The 17,494-nt window shown below is 44.5% G+C and overlaps 1 protein-coding gene across 18 annotated transcripts in view; it reads right to left on the minus strand.

Moving 5' to 3' along the window:
• Positions 1-17,494, minus strand: part of dst (dystonin) — a 570,552-nt gene that overhangs the window by 353,048 nt on the left and 200,010 nt on the right. For 9 of the 18 annotated variants that reach the window (XM_069886057.1, XM_069886048.1, XM_069886054.1 and 6 more), the window contains exon 1: positions 7,708-8,589. The exons of 8 other annotated variants lie outside the window; for them this stretch is intronic. In XM_069886057.1, coding sequence (XP_069742158.1) covers positions 7,708-8,574 — 867 coding nt within the window. In that variant the 5' untranslated portion in view covers positions 8,575-8,589. Of the gene's footprint in view, positions 1-7,707; positions 8,794-17,494 lie in introns of those variants that run through there. One more of the 18 variants, XM_069886056.1, reaches the window with a different exon arrangement.

Below are 17,494 nucleotides of genomic sequence, written 5' to 3' on the forward strand. Positions count from 1 at the left end.
TTAGTGCCATCTATGTGACAAAGAGGGGCACATCAAAATGCCCGAGAAACACAGGTAAAAAGCTTAAAAAGAAGGGACAGAGATACAAAAAAGTCCCACTGGAGTATGAACAGTGGAAAAGGACTAAAGCCCCAGCACTGAAACAAATGACTCGGAAGAAGATAAGATGGGGGAAATCATGTATATTCGTGGATTTAATGATAGAAAGTCAGAATTCTACGTCAAGGTGAAAATCAGCAACGAGCCACTTCTAATGGAGCTGGACACAGGAGCAGCAGTTTCGCTGATGCCATTAAATCTAAAACAATGACTCCTGCCTCACCTCATCATTAAACAGGCCGACACTGTATTAAAAACAGTCACAGGAGTTTGGAAAATCCAACCTAAACGTGAAATATAAAGAACAAACGCCAAAACGAACACCCATCTACATCGTTCTGGCGTTCCAGCTGGAGCCTGCAGACAGAGAGCAGGTGCTCAGCAAGGCGGAACCCCAATTTTTTTGTCAATTCTCACCTTCTTTCCAGCAACATTTGTTTTCCAGTCACCCACTAGTCTGACCCCTTTGTTTTCCTCACCTCTCTATCAATCTACTGCTTCTGTCCATCATGCTTCACCCCACCTGGTTTACCAACCCCACACAGGGCCACTACCCTACCCCTCTCACTCTGTCCTCTCTGCGCACAGGCCTTTCCTACATTACTCCAGTCTTGATAAAGGGCACTGGTTCAAAAAGTCCGCTCTTCTTTTCCCCACTGATGCAGCCTAACTTGATGAGTTCCTCCAGCAGATTGTGTTCAGAACTGGACTAAAAAGAACAGATGCCTTGAGCTTTGTCATGCAGGTATATTTTAGAGAACACAATCCTGGAGGAGAAAGAAGAAGAGAGGTTTAGGGAGGAAATTCCCAAGCTTGGGGACCTGGAGAGCTGGAAGAGCAACCATTTGTGAGGCAGAGGAATGAGTGGATCACGCGAGGAAAAAGCTGAAGACCAGTGAAGACCTCAGAGTGGTTGAGCTGCACAAGGGAATGAGACAAAGGGATAGAGAGGTGCGAGGCCATGGAGTGATCCTAATACTGCATGCTCTTCTAAACATTCTGGTAATTCACTCCCAACTTAACCCAAGCATCGGCTTCAGAAATCTTGCCCCTTCCTAAGTACAACACTAGTCATGATGGAACTGTCTTTCATTTAGCACTGAGAATATCACACACTCAGGATAACATCATTCAAAAAGCATTTCTAAAGTCAATACGTGCATGGGTTGAGAATCTGGAGCATGTTAAGGCACAGTGAGTCACAACCAATAAATCTGTAAAAAGCAGTCTCCGTGGGAGAAAGAAAATCCAGGCAGATGGGACTCGGAGCGAAAACAGAGGCATTACGTTTCTATAACTGTTTCAATGGATCATTTGAAGACTCCAGGGCGTGCAGAGGTGAGAGGCTTGAAATCTCTGTGAGGAGTTATCCAAACTATTCAAGATAAAGTGTCAAACCAAGAAAATGAAAAAAATCAAAGCTGTGGAAAAACTCAGCAGGTCATGAAGCCTCAGATGGGAAGTCAAAGGGAAATGAAAAAAATCAAAGCTGTGGAAAAACTCAGCAGGTCATGAAGCCTCAGATGGGAAGTCAAAGGGAACCAACTTTTTAGGCTTGAGCCCTTCGTCAGAAATCAGGAAAAGCCAGGTGGACATATGAATGAAAAGGTTGAGGGGGAGGAAGGGGAAGGTTAAGAGGCAAGAGATATTTTTGCAATATGCAAAACATTGCAGTGACACTTCCTCGAACAACATGCAGGTTTTGTTGAACAAAACCGCCACCTGTTGATCAGTTGTGAACACCTGAGTGTAGCCATAGAATAAATTTGAGCTAACATCAAAGCGCGGTATTTTATCCTTTGACACTGGCCACTTCCTGTGTGATCCCACAGCCGGCCATATCATCCCCTCCTCACCCCTTTTTGCAGTTTTGTGGATCTCACCCTAATTCCCCAACTCATTCTTCCCTCCCCACCCATTTGGGCACCCACCACTGCAACCAGACAAAGGGCAATGGCTGTCCCTCAATCTCCCCCCTCACCTCCATCTGGGGCCACCAATAAGGCAGAGGTTCACATGCGCCCCGTGCAACCTCATCCGCTGGGTTCGGTGCGCCCAGTGTGACCTGCTCTACATCAGTGAGAACAACAGAGATGGGGGTCCACCTTGCTGAGACCTGCTCTTTGTACGCATGCTCCAGCTGGAACCCTGGCAGCCAGCCACTTCAATTCCTTTGACCAATCCCAACCAGCCTTGTCCATCCTCAGCTCATCCATTGCCGGCATGAGGCTAAACATAAACTTGAGCAACAGTATATCATATTCTGCCTGGGTAGCCTGAAGCCCAATGCCATGAATATGTAGTTTTCCAATTTTAGGTAACCCCCACCCAGTCCCACTTTCCTTCTATCTTTTCCCTGCTCCTGCACTCACTTTTCTCTCAAACCTACCCCACCTCCCCCCCCCCCCACACAAATGGTCTCTTCTCTACCTGTCTCTCCATCTCTCCTTCCTTTTTTTGTCCAATATCCTATTATATCTTGGCCCTGCCCTTCCCCTTTTATGCTTGATATCTCTTTTTCCCATCCTTGTCTCAGAAAAGGGTTTTGACCTACTGAGGCCCTCCACTGTTTGATGAAGATTTTAGTGTGTCTCTTGAATAACGAAGAATTCATTAACGATCCATGCAACTTCATCCAGTTTTGGCAAGCAATTTAAATGCACAAAATCTTCTGAAAGACCATTCATAATTTTATTTTGGGTATTCTCCTCTGACATCACAAGTTCCAAGCTGAACTAAGTCTCCGCACTCTCTGCCTCTCCGCTCTTTGCCTGTGTTATTTCCCCTTCAACTTTCTCTCCATCGTCTCAACTCTTCCATCAGGTTCCTTCTCCCTCTTCCACTTCCAAAGCAGGAGTGCTCTGGTTCAGAAGCTCCACCAGTTGCCTTCGGTGTGAGGGATGGCTTGCCACCTCTGCTGGGTTGCACAGCATCATCGGTGACCCTCCGGAGCATGACTCCTCCCCCCCACTCAACGTCCTTCACCAATTCTCTCTGCAACCCCAGGAGTTTTCATCATTCCAAAGAAAATGAATTAGAATAAAGAAAGATCAGTCTGACATACACACTCATGCATATAATCAGCTCTGGTTGAATCCAGATGTCTGGAAAACATGGTGATCTAATTATGTGGCTTTCAAATGCAAGCTTTCATTTTGAAAGCTGCATGTTAATATATTCTGAATTCCCCTTCCTCCTCTGTTCAACTATACCCTGAACTTCAAAAAACCAAAAGAAAGTAAATAGAAGAATGTTGTTCTTATATGTATCACTTTTTGACATAAAAGAGGGCATTCGGGTCAGCAAGTCTCTGTCAGCTCTCGGAGATAACTCTATTCCCATGTATTTCATTTTAAACTAATCATTCACGTGCACACATCAGTTCCCCACCATCCTACACTAGGGATAGTTTTGTGTTGCAAATTGACCTATGAATCCACACATCTTTGGGACGCAAGAGGAAACCAGTGGACCCAGGGAAAACTCAGAGGTAAAACACAGGATTCTGTTGACACCGTGGTTAAGTGAAAAATCACACAAATGCTGAAGAAACTCAGCAGGTCAATCAGTGCCTTTATGAGGCAAAGGTGAAGATACATCACCAACGTTTCAGGCTTGAGCCTTTCATCAAGATGTGGGGGACCATTACAGATGTCCGAACAAAAGGGGGAAGGGTGGAAAATGATAGGTTGGGGAGACACTGCAGGGGGGGGGAGGAGTCTCGGCTAGGTAGAGAGAGAAAGGAAATGGAATAGCTAGTTAAAGGGGGGGGTGGAAGGGGGAAAAACCATGTGTTCTCAGGGAGAATATGCAAACTCCATACAGACAGTAGGAGAGGTCGTTTTAGCTACCAAACAACAGTTCTGAAGTTGCATCACTACCCTTGGATTTATTAATTATTTTCTCTTTCACATACATTTCATTTTTGACAAATTTTACCTCTTTAAAGCTTTTTTGTTCTGACTTTCCTTCCAATAATTTTTAAATCTTTTGGGTAAAAAAAACAGAACATAAAAGAAAAATATTCTCACTACCAAGTAAGGGAAGTTTTACTGTGAAAGATACCAATCCATCATATCACCCTTGAAAATCTAAACTCCGCTCAGAATATCACAGCTTTGTCATGTCCCATGGAGTTGAAGACTTTGAACGGAGAAATATAAACAATGGTATTATTCCTTTTCCTCATGACCCATAAAACATTACCGCACCATACAGGCCCTTCAGCCCATGTTGTTGTGCTGATCCAGCTGCGCTGGATGGGTCACGTCTCCAGAATGGAGGACCATCGCCTTCCCAAGATCGTGTTATATGGCGAGCTCTCCACTGGCCACCGTGACAGAGGTGCACCAAAGAAAAGGTACAAGGACTGCCTAAAGAAATCTCTTGGTGCCTGCCACATTGACCACCGCCAGTGGGCTGATAACGCCTCAAACCGTGCATCTTGGCGCCTCACAGTTTGGCGGGCAGCAACCTCCTTTGAAGAAGACCGCAGAGCCCACCTCACTGACAAAAGGCAAAGGAGGAAAAACCCAACACCCAACCCCAACCAACCAATTTTCCCCTGCAACCGCTGCAATCGTGTCTGCCTGTCCCGCATCGGACTTGTCAGCCACAAACGAGCCTGCAGCTGACGTGGACTTTTTACCCCCTCCATAAATCTTCGTCCGCGAAGCCAAGCCAAAGAAAGAAGAGTAAACCTACACCAGAACAATCTAATCCTTCCCAGTCTCACACCCATAACCCTTCTTTTTTAAAGACATAAACCACATTAACAGGCCCTTACTGACCACAAGACCATGCTGCCCAAATAACCCCCCCAACTTACAACACCCTCCCCTCAACTGCATATTTTGAAAGGTGGGAGGAATCTCACGCAGACACAAGGAGAATGTACAAACTCCTTCGAGACAGAGCCAGATTTGAACCCAGATCGCAGGCGATATAATAGCTTTGCACTAACCTCTGTGCCCCTACAGCACTGAAGAAGCTGATGCTGCCCATTTAAACTCATCCCTCCCAATTATACCCAAATTCACCTAAAACCCCGTACATTTTGAAGGGTTGGAGGAAACTGGAGCACCCAGGGAAAACCTCACAGACGTGGGGAGAAAGTACAAATTCCTTACAGACAGCAGGGGATTCAAACTCAGGTTGCTGGCGCTGTAATAGAATTGCACTTACCATGCCACCCTTCTTTCCTGCACGTTAATAAATTACAAAACTCTGATTGCAACCAGGGGCCCCTGCTTAAACTTTTTTAAATATTAAATTAATACTTTAAAGAAAGGAAATTATTTTGCAACTTTAACTGCAGAGGAGTGAAATAAACAGCGCTTGAGATTTTGATGGTGCTATTTGGATTGCAGTGACTCAGAGTAATTGAGTGATACAGCATGGAAACAGGCTCTTTGGCCCAACTCATCCATGCTGAGCAGGGTTTCCGCCTGAGTTAGTCCATTTGCCGGAGTTCGGCCTAAATCCCAGCAAACATTCCTCTCCATGTATGCGCCTAAATGTCATAATTACGCCAGTCTCAACCACTTCCCCTGGCAGCTCATTCCAGACATCCACTATCCTGTGTATGATAAAGTTGTCCCTCAGGTCCCTTCTCACTTTAACCCGATGCCCTCAACTTTGAATTCCCCTACCCTGATAAAAAGGCAATGACCATGCACCTTATCCATGATCCTCATGATTTTATAAGCCTCTAAAAGGTTACATCTCAGCCTGCCACACACCAGGAGAAAATGGTCCCAGCTTATCCAGCTTCCTCTTCCAGTTCAAGCCCTCCAGTTGCAGTCATATCCTTGTGAATATTTTCAGCTTAATGACATCCTTCCTACAGCAGGGATATAGGAAGAGCTCAGTTACATTGGGAACAGGAGCAGGAGTAGGTCACCCGACCACTCACGTCTACCCTTCAAGATAATCGCAGCTGATTTGCCCCAGGCTTCAACTCTTCTTTGCCAGTTCCCCACAACCCTCAATTTCCGACATCCAAAAGACAAATTAGATACAAGGAATTAGAGAGCTCTCAAATACTATGGCCAGATTGCTGATATTGAATTATTGTGACAGAGTGTTTTACAGCACAGAAACTGACCCATCTTGCCCATGCTGACCAATCACCATTTGCCTGCATTCAACCCATATCCTTCACCTTCCATTACTAAATGTGGGAACAAAACATAGAATGGAAATACTGACACAAAGCATGTTAATAACACAGAAAAAAAGTGAATTGATGCCAGAAGGAAAATAATGTAGATTAATCCTTATTTTTAAAAACGATCTTGCTTGCATCTTTCTCTGACTCTTCCAGAAATATTCCCTATTAGGAAACAATGGATGTCCCTAACCCTCAACTACTCTGCAAGATCTGTCTGTGCCACTGAAACACTTTTATTCTTGCACTTACTGCAACTGTAAATATTTAATTATCTCCCCTTTGATATTTATTATCTCTGTTTCTGTCTTGCCATAATGTGGTCGTTTGTGCTTTTGTAATTGGTGCACCTTACATATAAGTTTGGAAGCAGCGATCAAGACTTGAAGTGCATCTGTGCAATGTACTTGTGTATTTGACAATAAACGCACATAGACATTGACATTGAATAAGCTGGGGAGTCCTCTTTCGATATGAGAAGACAGGACCTTGAATCATCGAATGGTTATGGTAAAGATAAAGGTATTTTACCGAAGCTTTGGTGGGGCAGAGCAAAGTGTGTTCTGTTGTGGAGTAAAGCAAAATTCAAGGTCAACACAGATCATAACTCAAGAGCCAAATTGGGAATTAGGGAGAAGCACCTTTAAATAGTGAGAATGTGACTTTGATGCCACCAAAAGCGACTAAGGCAAATCATACAGAGGCATTGGGGGGAGCAGGGGCAGCTGGAAAAGCACACAAGGGAGAAGTTAAAAGAAGACTGATACAGGTGAATGAAGGAGGAAGGGAGAAGACTCACATAGACCAGCGATGGCAGTCGGAAACATGACCTGTTTCTGTACATCATGTGCTACAGCGTAAGGAGTCATAAATCCACATAGTCTGACACAGGACCCAAGTATAGATATTGATATGCCAAGAAAATGTCAAATCATGTGACATTGTACAAAACCTATAAACTGTACAAACCATATACATTTTGCTCCATTTAATGGTAAAGAGTAACCACATTAAACCTTGTGGGATGATGCAGCAAAATGTCACATGTTGCTTTATTGAAAAGATATATTTACATTAACATGTTATATATTACATAGAACATATTTAAATATATATGTGCATGACAGATATATGTTAATGTATATTGTGACTGAAAACACAAACCTCCAGATTCAAGGACACTTTCTTTCCTGCTGCTATCAGTTTCTCACCGGTAGATGCCTTTGCATTATTTAACAGCACTTTTCTCCATACCCTGCATTTTGCCTTTGTGACACTATACCTTGCACACTTTGGCTTACTGTAAAACAACACCTTGCACTTTTGTCTATTCTTGCACTATGTGCTGTACGAGCTGACTTCCCTGGGTAGCACACAAAACAAAGCTTTTTAATTGCATCTCAGTACACACGACAATTAACAATTTCATTCAATTTTACCTCATCGAGCAATGATTTGACTCCATTTCCATCTGAATCTTGGCACGTTCCCAGTTTCCCAGCCACTCTCATCAGTGGAGTTCGAAGGCTCCTTGCAGGTGTTGAAGTAGATGAATTGCCAGGGAACACCCTTTCTTGCTGCCTGCTTATTGTGGACTTATGATGGGGCTCTACTAACAACTGGCCAGCGCTTGCAGTGCTGTTAAAGGTGCCATGGAAAATATCAACTGGACTTCTGGAGGGCCAAGTGCTCAACTTACTTTCCCCACTTGAGATTGGTTCAACTCGAGCAACGGCACCCAGACTGATTACCTTCATATCCTCCAGAGGCGGAGAGTGCTGGTTATCCTGGATTCCAGTCAGCTTTGACCTTGGTTCTCTTGTACTCAACTTCTTCACCTGAGAGGGGTTGGTACTGTCAGCTACACATTCCCAGCTCACCCTGTCTGACTGCACCCCACCCTTAGGGTGGCAAAAGGCCCAGCTGTGCAGATTGGAATGGGGGGCTGCCTCTGCCATAATGCCCGTTCTGACACAGTGACAGACCATCAAGGAACTCTGCTCACCCACTGTGGCTCTGCTGTCATCTCTGGCCCTGCCATTCCCCTGGCTCATACTGTATGCCAGCAGCTTTCGACTGGAAACCTGGTTGGTAGTCACTCCTGCTGAAGGAACTCCAGCTTCAGTCTCCTGGCACTCTATGGCATCACTCCGCTGAACAAGTTCTTGTGCAAAAAGCAGTTGCTCTTTTCGTCTCTTTAGATAAAATTTGCTTCGGGGATGAGGAGAGGAACTCAGGGGAGCCTTGGCAGGATCCACTGCACATTCTTCTTTCTGTGCTCTCACACATCCACAAGTGTTTCCCATTTTCTTCAGAAAGAGCAGAAGTTAATCTGATAGAAAAGAACCTGCGTGACTAAATTGTTATTAACGAGGAGAAAACTCTTCGACTCATCCATAACAGCAGCTTTTTCCTTCACACGCAAACTCTTGTCAGTTTTCTGTCTTCACCCGCTCTCTCTCCTTCTCTTGCTGTCCTTCATCTCTCCCTGGCTGTCACTGTCGGTCTGTCTGTCTCCCTTCCACACCCTCCCTCTCTATTTGACACTCTCTCTCTTTTTCCTCTCTCTGACTTTCTCCTCTCACTCTGCAGCCATTTTGCATATGTGAAATGCTCCTGCAGTTAATCATGGCATTTAGCCCAGAAAGGGCTGGTGTCTGATCAGTCCACAACCAACCACGATTACAGTAGGGAAGACTGCTCTAAATCGAACCCATTCATGCAGACATACAAAAGGAGCTTGCAGTAAAGTCACTGGAACTTAGCAGGAACTCCAAGGCATGAAGTAGCACATGAGAAAACCCCAGGTTAATAGCAGCTAGTTCCACTTCAAGGCTGCCACATTCACCGAAGCTCAAAGAACTTGGAGCAACCTTTGAAATCATTAACTAGTCACGGGGAGAGTTTTTTTTTTTGCAAGTACGTCACTTTGACGTTTGATATAAATGAACAGAATTGCTTGGTACAGTGAAAGATAATTACATGTTCCAATTGAATTATTGTATATTTTATGAATAATGTGCAATTTTTTTGGAAGAATAAAACTGAGTTAACGAAATCCCACCAGGGGTGAAGCTTGAAGGGTGGAGGGAGAGAGTTTAGTTATTTTTGAAAATCCAACACCTTACCCTGATGGAAATTATCTATCTTACTTTTAACTTTATTATCTCTATTTAGTTTAATATATACTATTTTGCTTGTTTTTATTTTTACAAAGTACTTGTTTGGCTTAGCAAGCAAGTATTTCGGTACACTATCAGTAAAATAAAGGATTCAAATTAAACTGATCTATGATATTAAGAAATTCTCCTTAAAACAGCTTTCCCAATGTAATTTACAACACAGAAGCTCTATTGGCATAACATTATCAGTCCCTTTCCAGCTGTGTTGACCTTCAATTCAGTCGCATTAGCCTCTTTAAAACTGCAGCCCCTGGGTAACCTCCTGGGACCCAGGTGTGATTACTGGGGCAAAAGTGCTGGAAGCACCTTTTAAATTGCAGCAGGATCTACCCACTAAATCCCCAACCCAGCGATGTTCAGATGGTGGCTGGTGATGCACACACGCAAGCACTGTCGTCACTGGAATAAGCAGGTCGGCCATTTTCATTTTCAAATCACCCGTGGACACGACCTGGGTAAGTTTAACTGGGTTCCCTGACTACCTCTGAGGCAGGTCATGGACCCGGTTAGATTCTGACAAAGTTGACTGGGTCAGACCCTTTCTAACTGCTGCATAACTGGGATGCCAACCGGGCAAATTTTCCAATTACCCCATTTTACGCTGCAGTTTGAAAGGGCTTAATATTTTACAGCACTCCTCAGCGACATGTGGCTAACTTCTGTGTATTATTGAAAAGGGAGGCTCAACAGGGCACTCTTGGCCCTTTCACCATGCTGTACAACAGCAAATTCAACATTACTTACTGCTGTTTTGCTGGTACTAAAATTAACTCACTTCCCCCACTCTGATAACAGTGCTGTCAGGGAGTGTCTTGGAGACAGAAGACCACAAGGATTGATCAACACTTGGCTCCAAGGGCAGTCAGGTCCTGGGAATGCATGAGATTCCCCAGCTGATGATCTTGTGTCCGAAACTTGTGTCAAAACACACTCTGCTGGAGGAGCTCAGCGGGTCGAACAGCATCAGTGGGAGAGTATGAACGGTCGACATTTTGGGCCGAAACTCTTCTTCGACGCAAAAGTGCTGAAGGGAGACAGCCAGTATACGGTCAGGATTGGAGGAGTATGACAGGGCCCAGTTAAGGACTGGTGAATGAGAGCGGGGTGAGGATACTGAAGTTGATCAAACTGCAGAGTTCCTCCAGCAGGTTGTGTTTTACTGCAGATTCCAGTGTCTACAGTCACTCACGTGAATGCAGTGCACAATCACCCCCTGTCCTGTCTATCTCACCTCTTCTCTGTTTCCTGGAGTTTGTACAAACATCCGACTGACCCACCCACCCTCCTCCCCCTTCCTTAGCCCCTGCCTCCACATGAACCAAGCTCTTCCTCCCTGCAGAATGGCATCACATCACCCTAAGTTAGCCAATGGCACACAACAAAAAATCTCCTCGCTGTACGTTGGTACACATGACAATAATAAATAAACTGGTCGAATCTAGCCAAGTCTCCCGAGCAGCGCTGATGAAAAGTGATGCTGCAATGGGAATGTTCCGCACTATAATTAACCATAGCTTGCACTGATGTGGCGAATCTAACGATGGGAAACTGGAGGCACTCAGGAGATTGGAGATGCTGGAATCTACAGCAAACACACCACCTGCTGGAGGAACTCAGCAGGCCAAGCAGCAACAATACCAACACCCAACCATGAGAAAGGCCATCCAAGGGGCAGGCCAGAGCAAACTAGCCCTGAGGAGCTGCTGTGTGCTGCACAATGCAAGTATTAGGAGCTGTCCCGTTTAGCAGCATCCTTGCCAACTAAATCCTTCATTTATAAATAACACAGCTCAGCTTCCAAATCTGGCAGGGCCTCTTCCTGAACCCTCAATCACATGACCTTCAGCCCCAGCCAAATTCCCTTTTTTTTGTCAGACTTCCAGATTTTGGAGCCTTCAAAGGAAATGACTGAATGAAGGGTTCCATCTCCAAATGTTGGCCAGTATTTCTTGTCCACTGATGCTGCTCGCCTCGCTGAGTTCCTCCAACAGTTCGTGTGTTTGCTCCATGTCCTAGCATCTGCAGTCTCCTGTGATTCCATGGTTTTGGACACCTTATTTGGTTTAATTCCCTTCTGATTTTTCTGTCAGTCTGCCTGCAGCGTTCCTGGATATCGAGGGCGAGTCGCTGGGATAAAACACAGTGGCCTCAGCACAACCTGCTGATTTGTATAGGTAGCAAAGTGTTTTCACTGGAATCATGGAGGTCAGTGGCGGTATATGCTGAATATCCAGGAGCCTTTAAACTCTTGAGCACCAATGTCATGTGAAGAGATGTCAGATTGTTTTGCAAGTCAAGTCTGCTTGCTCCGCTGCCTTTGTGCGTGGTACTGAGTTCCCATACAGATTGACAGTTGAAGCAAGTGCCAATGCATAATTACTGCATGCACAGATTACTTCACCCCACACTGTGGTGGAGGAGAAACTGCCCTTCTGTGCCAGACTGGGCTTGTAACTTCACCTATCCCAACCATCTCCAAGGCAAAGGTCTCAAAACTCTCCATCCATCCACCCCTTCCACCACCCCACCCCCCCCCCACACCCCCTTTCCAGGCACAGATCATGATTCTTACAAGCCCCTAATCCCCACCCATCTTGCTCTTATCCCGCTGTAAAATGTGCACCTCCCATGCCCTTCCCCACCTAAATTCAATTGCCTGGTGTCCCACTCAAAACTGCCAGTGTCCAGCAGATCAAATGGGGAGGATATCCCATGAAACATCCCACAGCATTCAGACACCAAAACCAACCCAAGGCCTATGCCTTCAGGGAGGTTTTCTGCAACCTGGCCTTTTATTAAATTAATTCTGCAAACCTTTCCTGGGGTATTACTCATGTCCAGAAACTGTGCTTTTCATGCCCCTGAAGTAGCTCCTGACAACTTTCCCAATTAACCTTCTGGAAGACTGCCCACAACTCACAGTCAACTGCAGGTCAAAGACCACAAGCCTGAGTGGACGGTCGCAGAAAGACACGACCATAACATTTGAGCAGCTGAAAAAATAAGTCTGGTCCTGCTGTTTTATGCGATATTTGAGCAGTCTCGTTAAGATACACAAGAAATGCAGATGCTGGAAGCTTGAGTGATCAAGGAGGTGCTGGAGAGACTCAGCAGGTCAGGGAGCATCCATGAAGAAGAAAGGTCGGTCAATGTTTTTGGTCCAGTTTCAATAGGACTCTAACCAGTTCTTCTCCATGGATGCTCCTCAGTCTCTCTTTGTTCACTTCAGTACTTTATCCTCTGCTCACTCATGACTGTGCAACCAAGTTCAGTTCCAACACAATCTATAAATTCGCTGATAACAGGAAATGAGTCAGAATACAAGGTGGACATCGAGATCTGATTGGGTGGTGCCAGAACAACCATCTTGCTCTCGATGTCAGCAAGGAAGGGGAAGGATGAGGGACCACAAATCTGTCCACGTTGATGGGATGGAGGTGGATAGAATCAGCACCTTCACAGTCATATCAGAAGACCTTTCCTGGAGCCAGCACATCGAGGCAATCATCAAGCAGGCACATCAATGCCTCCACTTTACAAGACATCTGAGATTTGCCATGTTGTTGAATACTCTACCAAACTTCTCCATTCACCCTATGGAAAGTACACTGACTGGTTGCATCGCAGTCCGGTTTGGAAATTCAGCTGCCCAGGAATGGAGGAGGTAACATTACCATATCCATCATAGGCTCCATTTTCCCAAGCACTGAAAACATCTGTGTGAGACCCTGCCTCAAAAAGGCAACCAACCTCATAAAGAACCCCCATCATCCAGGTCACAACCTCTTCTCACTGCTCCCTTCAGGCAGGTGGTACCTGAAGACCAGCATCTCGAGCTTCAACAACAGTTCTTTCCCCACAGTTATCAGGCTCTCGAACCTTACCTTACTGTCCTATTGTTTGTCTGTATGCAAGTTAGATATGTTTGGTTGTATGTCTGGATGTTTTGCACCGAGGACTGGAGAACATTGATTCACTGGGTTTCACTTGTACAATCAGATGATAATAAACTTGAGTTGACGAATCATAAACTATTCTGGGACCACAAAATGACCTGTCTACACAACTGATTTAGCATTTTTTTCAAAAAACGAGCATTAACTGTGAATATTTATTAAGCTACCTATCTTTTATATTTATTATCTCCTTCCCTACTGGGGTAAAAACAAAGTACCAGTGTGGCTGCAGTGTGTTTCAATGCATAAGTATATTATACAATGCACTTATGCATGTAACAAAAAACCTAGCTCCATGGGCCCATCCTAACCAGGTTTATGACATGCACCATTTAAATATCATGGAAAAGGCGCTTCTCATGTGTATCAGTGCACTTCCAAACACTTCACAACCTCATTCAAATTGTTGCAAATTATATATTCACACATTATATTTAAACTCCATTTCCGCAAGTTTAAATAATGCTTTCAGATATCTATTATCATGCAGCTTTATGGCCTGGGATCGTCTGTCATAATTAGTGAGATTCTAGCGGGGAAAAGTACAAAGTTAACAGAACAATGACTTGCATTTATTTTCACAACATCCTACAAAATCTCAAGACTCAATAGCCTAATGTGCTTCATGGCTGATGAAGCACTTCTGAAGTGCAGTCCCTGCTACAAAAGGCAGTGCGTAAATGAGCTGTTCATCTGTTAATGGAAAACTCCAGGTTATAAGCTCCCCTGTTCCCGGACATAACAATACTGTGGGATCTTGAATGTGCACCTGGAGAGAGGGTAGATAAGACTTATCGAAAGCCCTTAGACATGTGGAACTGGAAGAGGAGCACAATATTCCTCTTGCAATTGTGTCACCTAATGACAATGATTGCAAGTTTTTGGTCATAAACGTTACATAGAAACATAGACGATAGGAGCAGGAGTAGGTCATTCGGCCCTTCAAGCTTGCTCCTCCATTCAATGAGATTATGGCTGATCTTGAAGTTCAGTACCCCATCCCCGCCTTCTCTCCGTAACCCCTAATTCCCTTATACTGAAGAAATATATCTAATTCCCTCTTAAATATATTCAATGAACCTGCCTCTACTGCCCTCTGTGGCAATGAATTCTACAGATTCACCACCCTCTGGGTCAAGAAATTCCTCCTCATCTCGGTTCAAAATGGTTTGCCTATTATCCTCGAACCATGGCCCCGAGTTATGGACTCCCCCACCATTGGAAACATCCCTTCCGCATCCATTCTGTCCAGTTCTGCCAGAATTTTATATGTCTCTATGAGTTCCCCTCTCAATCTTCTAAACTCCAGCGAGTACAATCCCAAATTGCACAATCTTTCCTCACAAGTTATTCCTGCCATTCCAGGTATCAGCCTGGTGAATCACCTTTGCACTCCCTCCATTGCAAGAACATCCTTCCTCAGATAAGGCAACCAAAACTGCACACAATCTCCAGGTGTGGTCTCACCAAGGCTCTGTACAGCTGCAGTGAGGTATCCTTATTCCTATACTCAAACCCTCTTGATATGAAGGCCAACATACCATTTGCCTTTTTAACCGCCTGCTGTACCTGCATGCTTGCCTTCAGTGACTGGTGCACAAGAACCCCTAGGTCTGTCTGCACTTCACCATCTCCAAGGCATCACTAGGGCGGTGCAGTGGGATGTCACACGCCCATACTCACGTCTGTCCATGGCCTTATGTATTATCCCACCAAGACCACCTGCAAATTGGAGGAACAACATGTGATCTTCCATCTGGGCCCCCTCCAGCCAGATGGCATTAACATTGACTTTAACGGTTTCTGCTAACCTGCTCTCCTCTTCCCCCTCCCCTCTTTCCTTTTCCAGTTCTCCTCCCTCCCTTCACCCAGACATCCCTCCTCCCCTTGAAAGCTGCTGTCCCCTCTCTTCCTTCTCCACCTCCCCCACCCACTCTTTCGTTCAGACGCCAGCCGACATTTTCCTATACCTTGATGGGCTTAAGCCCAAAACATCGGTTATGTATTATTGCCTTTGCTACATAAAAGACACTGCTTGACCTGCTGAGTTTCTCAAGCATTGTGTTTTTATCTACGACGAAGGACCTTGCCAAATCCCTCATTAAAGTCCATGTATTGTTTAACCCTCATCTACCACTTTGTCAACTCCTTAAATAACAATCAAATTTGTAAGACGTGATCTTCCCCACACAAAGCCATGCTGACTGCCCCTAATTTGACCATGACTTTCCAAATGTGTGTACATCTTATCCTCAAATATCCTCTCCAATAATCTCCTGACCACTGATGTGATACAAAGCCATTCTCAAAATTGAGCACATCGCAAGGAGTGCAACTCATATTAATGCTTACACTGAACTTTAGACTTCCAGTAAGTAGTAAAGCATGAAAGTCTGCAGACACCGTGGTTGAAGTAAAAACACAGTGCTGGAGAAACTCAGCTGGTCAAACGGTATACTTCATATAGCAAAGATAAAGATACATAACCAACATTTCAGGCTTGAGCCCTTCATCAAGACCCTCAGTCATGTCTAAAACATCATTCACCAAAACACATTATCTGATAATTATCACACCATTGCTTCTGAGACATTATTGCATGCAAAACTGGGAGAAAATTAATCTACCTGTGCGTCAAAAAATACTCGGTTGACTAGAAAGAGCTTTGGGAATTCTTCAGGTCATGAAAGGTGCCAGAACAATCCAAGACTTTATTTCCTTATGCAGGCATGTTCATAGGCTCTAGAAATTGGAGATCACGTGCTTGTGCTTTTATTCAATTACCGCAAATATTTATTTCTGCTCTAACATCCATTTCATGCGAATTAAAGATTTCAGATATAGATGACCTCAACCAAATCCTCTTACGGGAGGAGTCACGTGATAGAGTAGTGGCCGGTCGGGAAAACTAGCGCTCTCTGGGAAAATAGGAAAAAGCAAAGCATAACAAAAGTAAAGTATAAGAAATAGAAGATAAAGATGCAGAGAAGAGGAAAAAGATGGCTTCCAAGAAGGAGAAAGTAAAAACAACTGGAAAAAAAAGTAGAAAAGTCACTGGAGAAGATAGAAGAAGGACTTACTTGCACGAAAGAACAGGACGCTGTGGTGGTGAGGGGTGCCCAACCCTCGAGGTCAGTGCCTGCCCTGCGGAGTCGTGACCCACCAGCCGGTGCACTACAAAAATGGCTATCGGATCCGAACAAAAGTGCGCAACTGCACATGCGCAATCAAAGGAGAAAGAGGACACCGGCGGGAGGGGGGCTCAGCAGAGGAGTGGGCTGTCACAGAGCGAAGAGCTGAGGGACGGCTGACACCAGGGCACTCAGCTGGAGGACGAGGAAGACAGCAGAAGAGGGAGCGATGAAACAGACGTGGAAGATAGGCAGAGGGATGACCAACAAGAAAACCAACGTCAGGAAGCCCAGGAGGGGAGGACCAGCAACAAGAGGCCCAGAAAGAAGAGGCCCAACAAAGAGATACAAGCAGCTCATCAGGAAAAAGGCACAGACACAGAGAAGAAGACACAAACACAGATACAGACACAGAGAAGAAGACACAAACACAGATACAGACACAGAAGAAGAGGAAGAAGAAGACCAAGATCTTCACAGAGAAATAGAAGGTAAAATTGATGGACTAAGAGAAATAAAAGGTAAAACTGATGAACAGAATATAGATAAAGTATTTTTTGAAGAACAAATGAGATCACTAAAAGAATGGGTTATCATTAGAATTTAGTGCAATTAAAAGGAAAATGAAAAGAACAGAAGATAAAATGCAAAGGTTAGAACTGGTAATGACAGAAATAGGGAAAAGAATAGAGAATGTGGAAGAGCAGGAAACAGCTGTAGAAATGGAAGTGAATGACTTAAGAAAAAAATTGGAAGAAAGTGACAAAAAAATTAAAGAGACACAAGAGTTGTTATCTCAGAAAATTGATATGTTGGAAAATTATAGTAGGCGAAACAACATAAAAATAGTGGGCCTGAAGGAGGGTGAAGAAGGCACAGACATGAAGGAATTTATAAAAGGATGGATCCCGAAGGTCCTGGGAATGACAGAAATGCAGGAAGAAATGGAAATAGAAA

Source organism: Narcine bancroftii, chromosome 6, assembly GCF_036971445.1.
Source record: "Narcine bancroftii isolate sNarBan1 chromosome 6, sNarBan1.hap1, whole genome shotgun sequence".
Lineage (NCBI taxonomy): Eukaryota > Metazoa > Chordata > Chondrichthyes > Torpediniformes > Narcinidae > Narcine > Narcine bancroftii.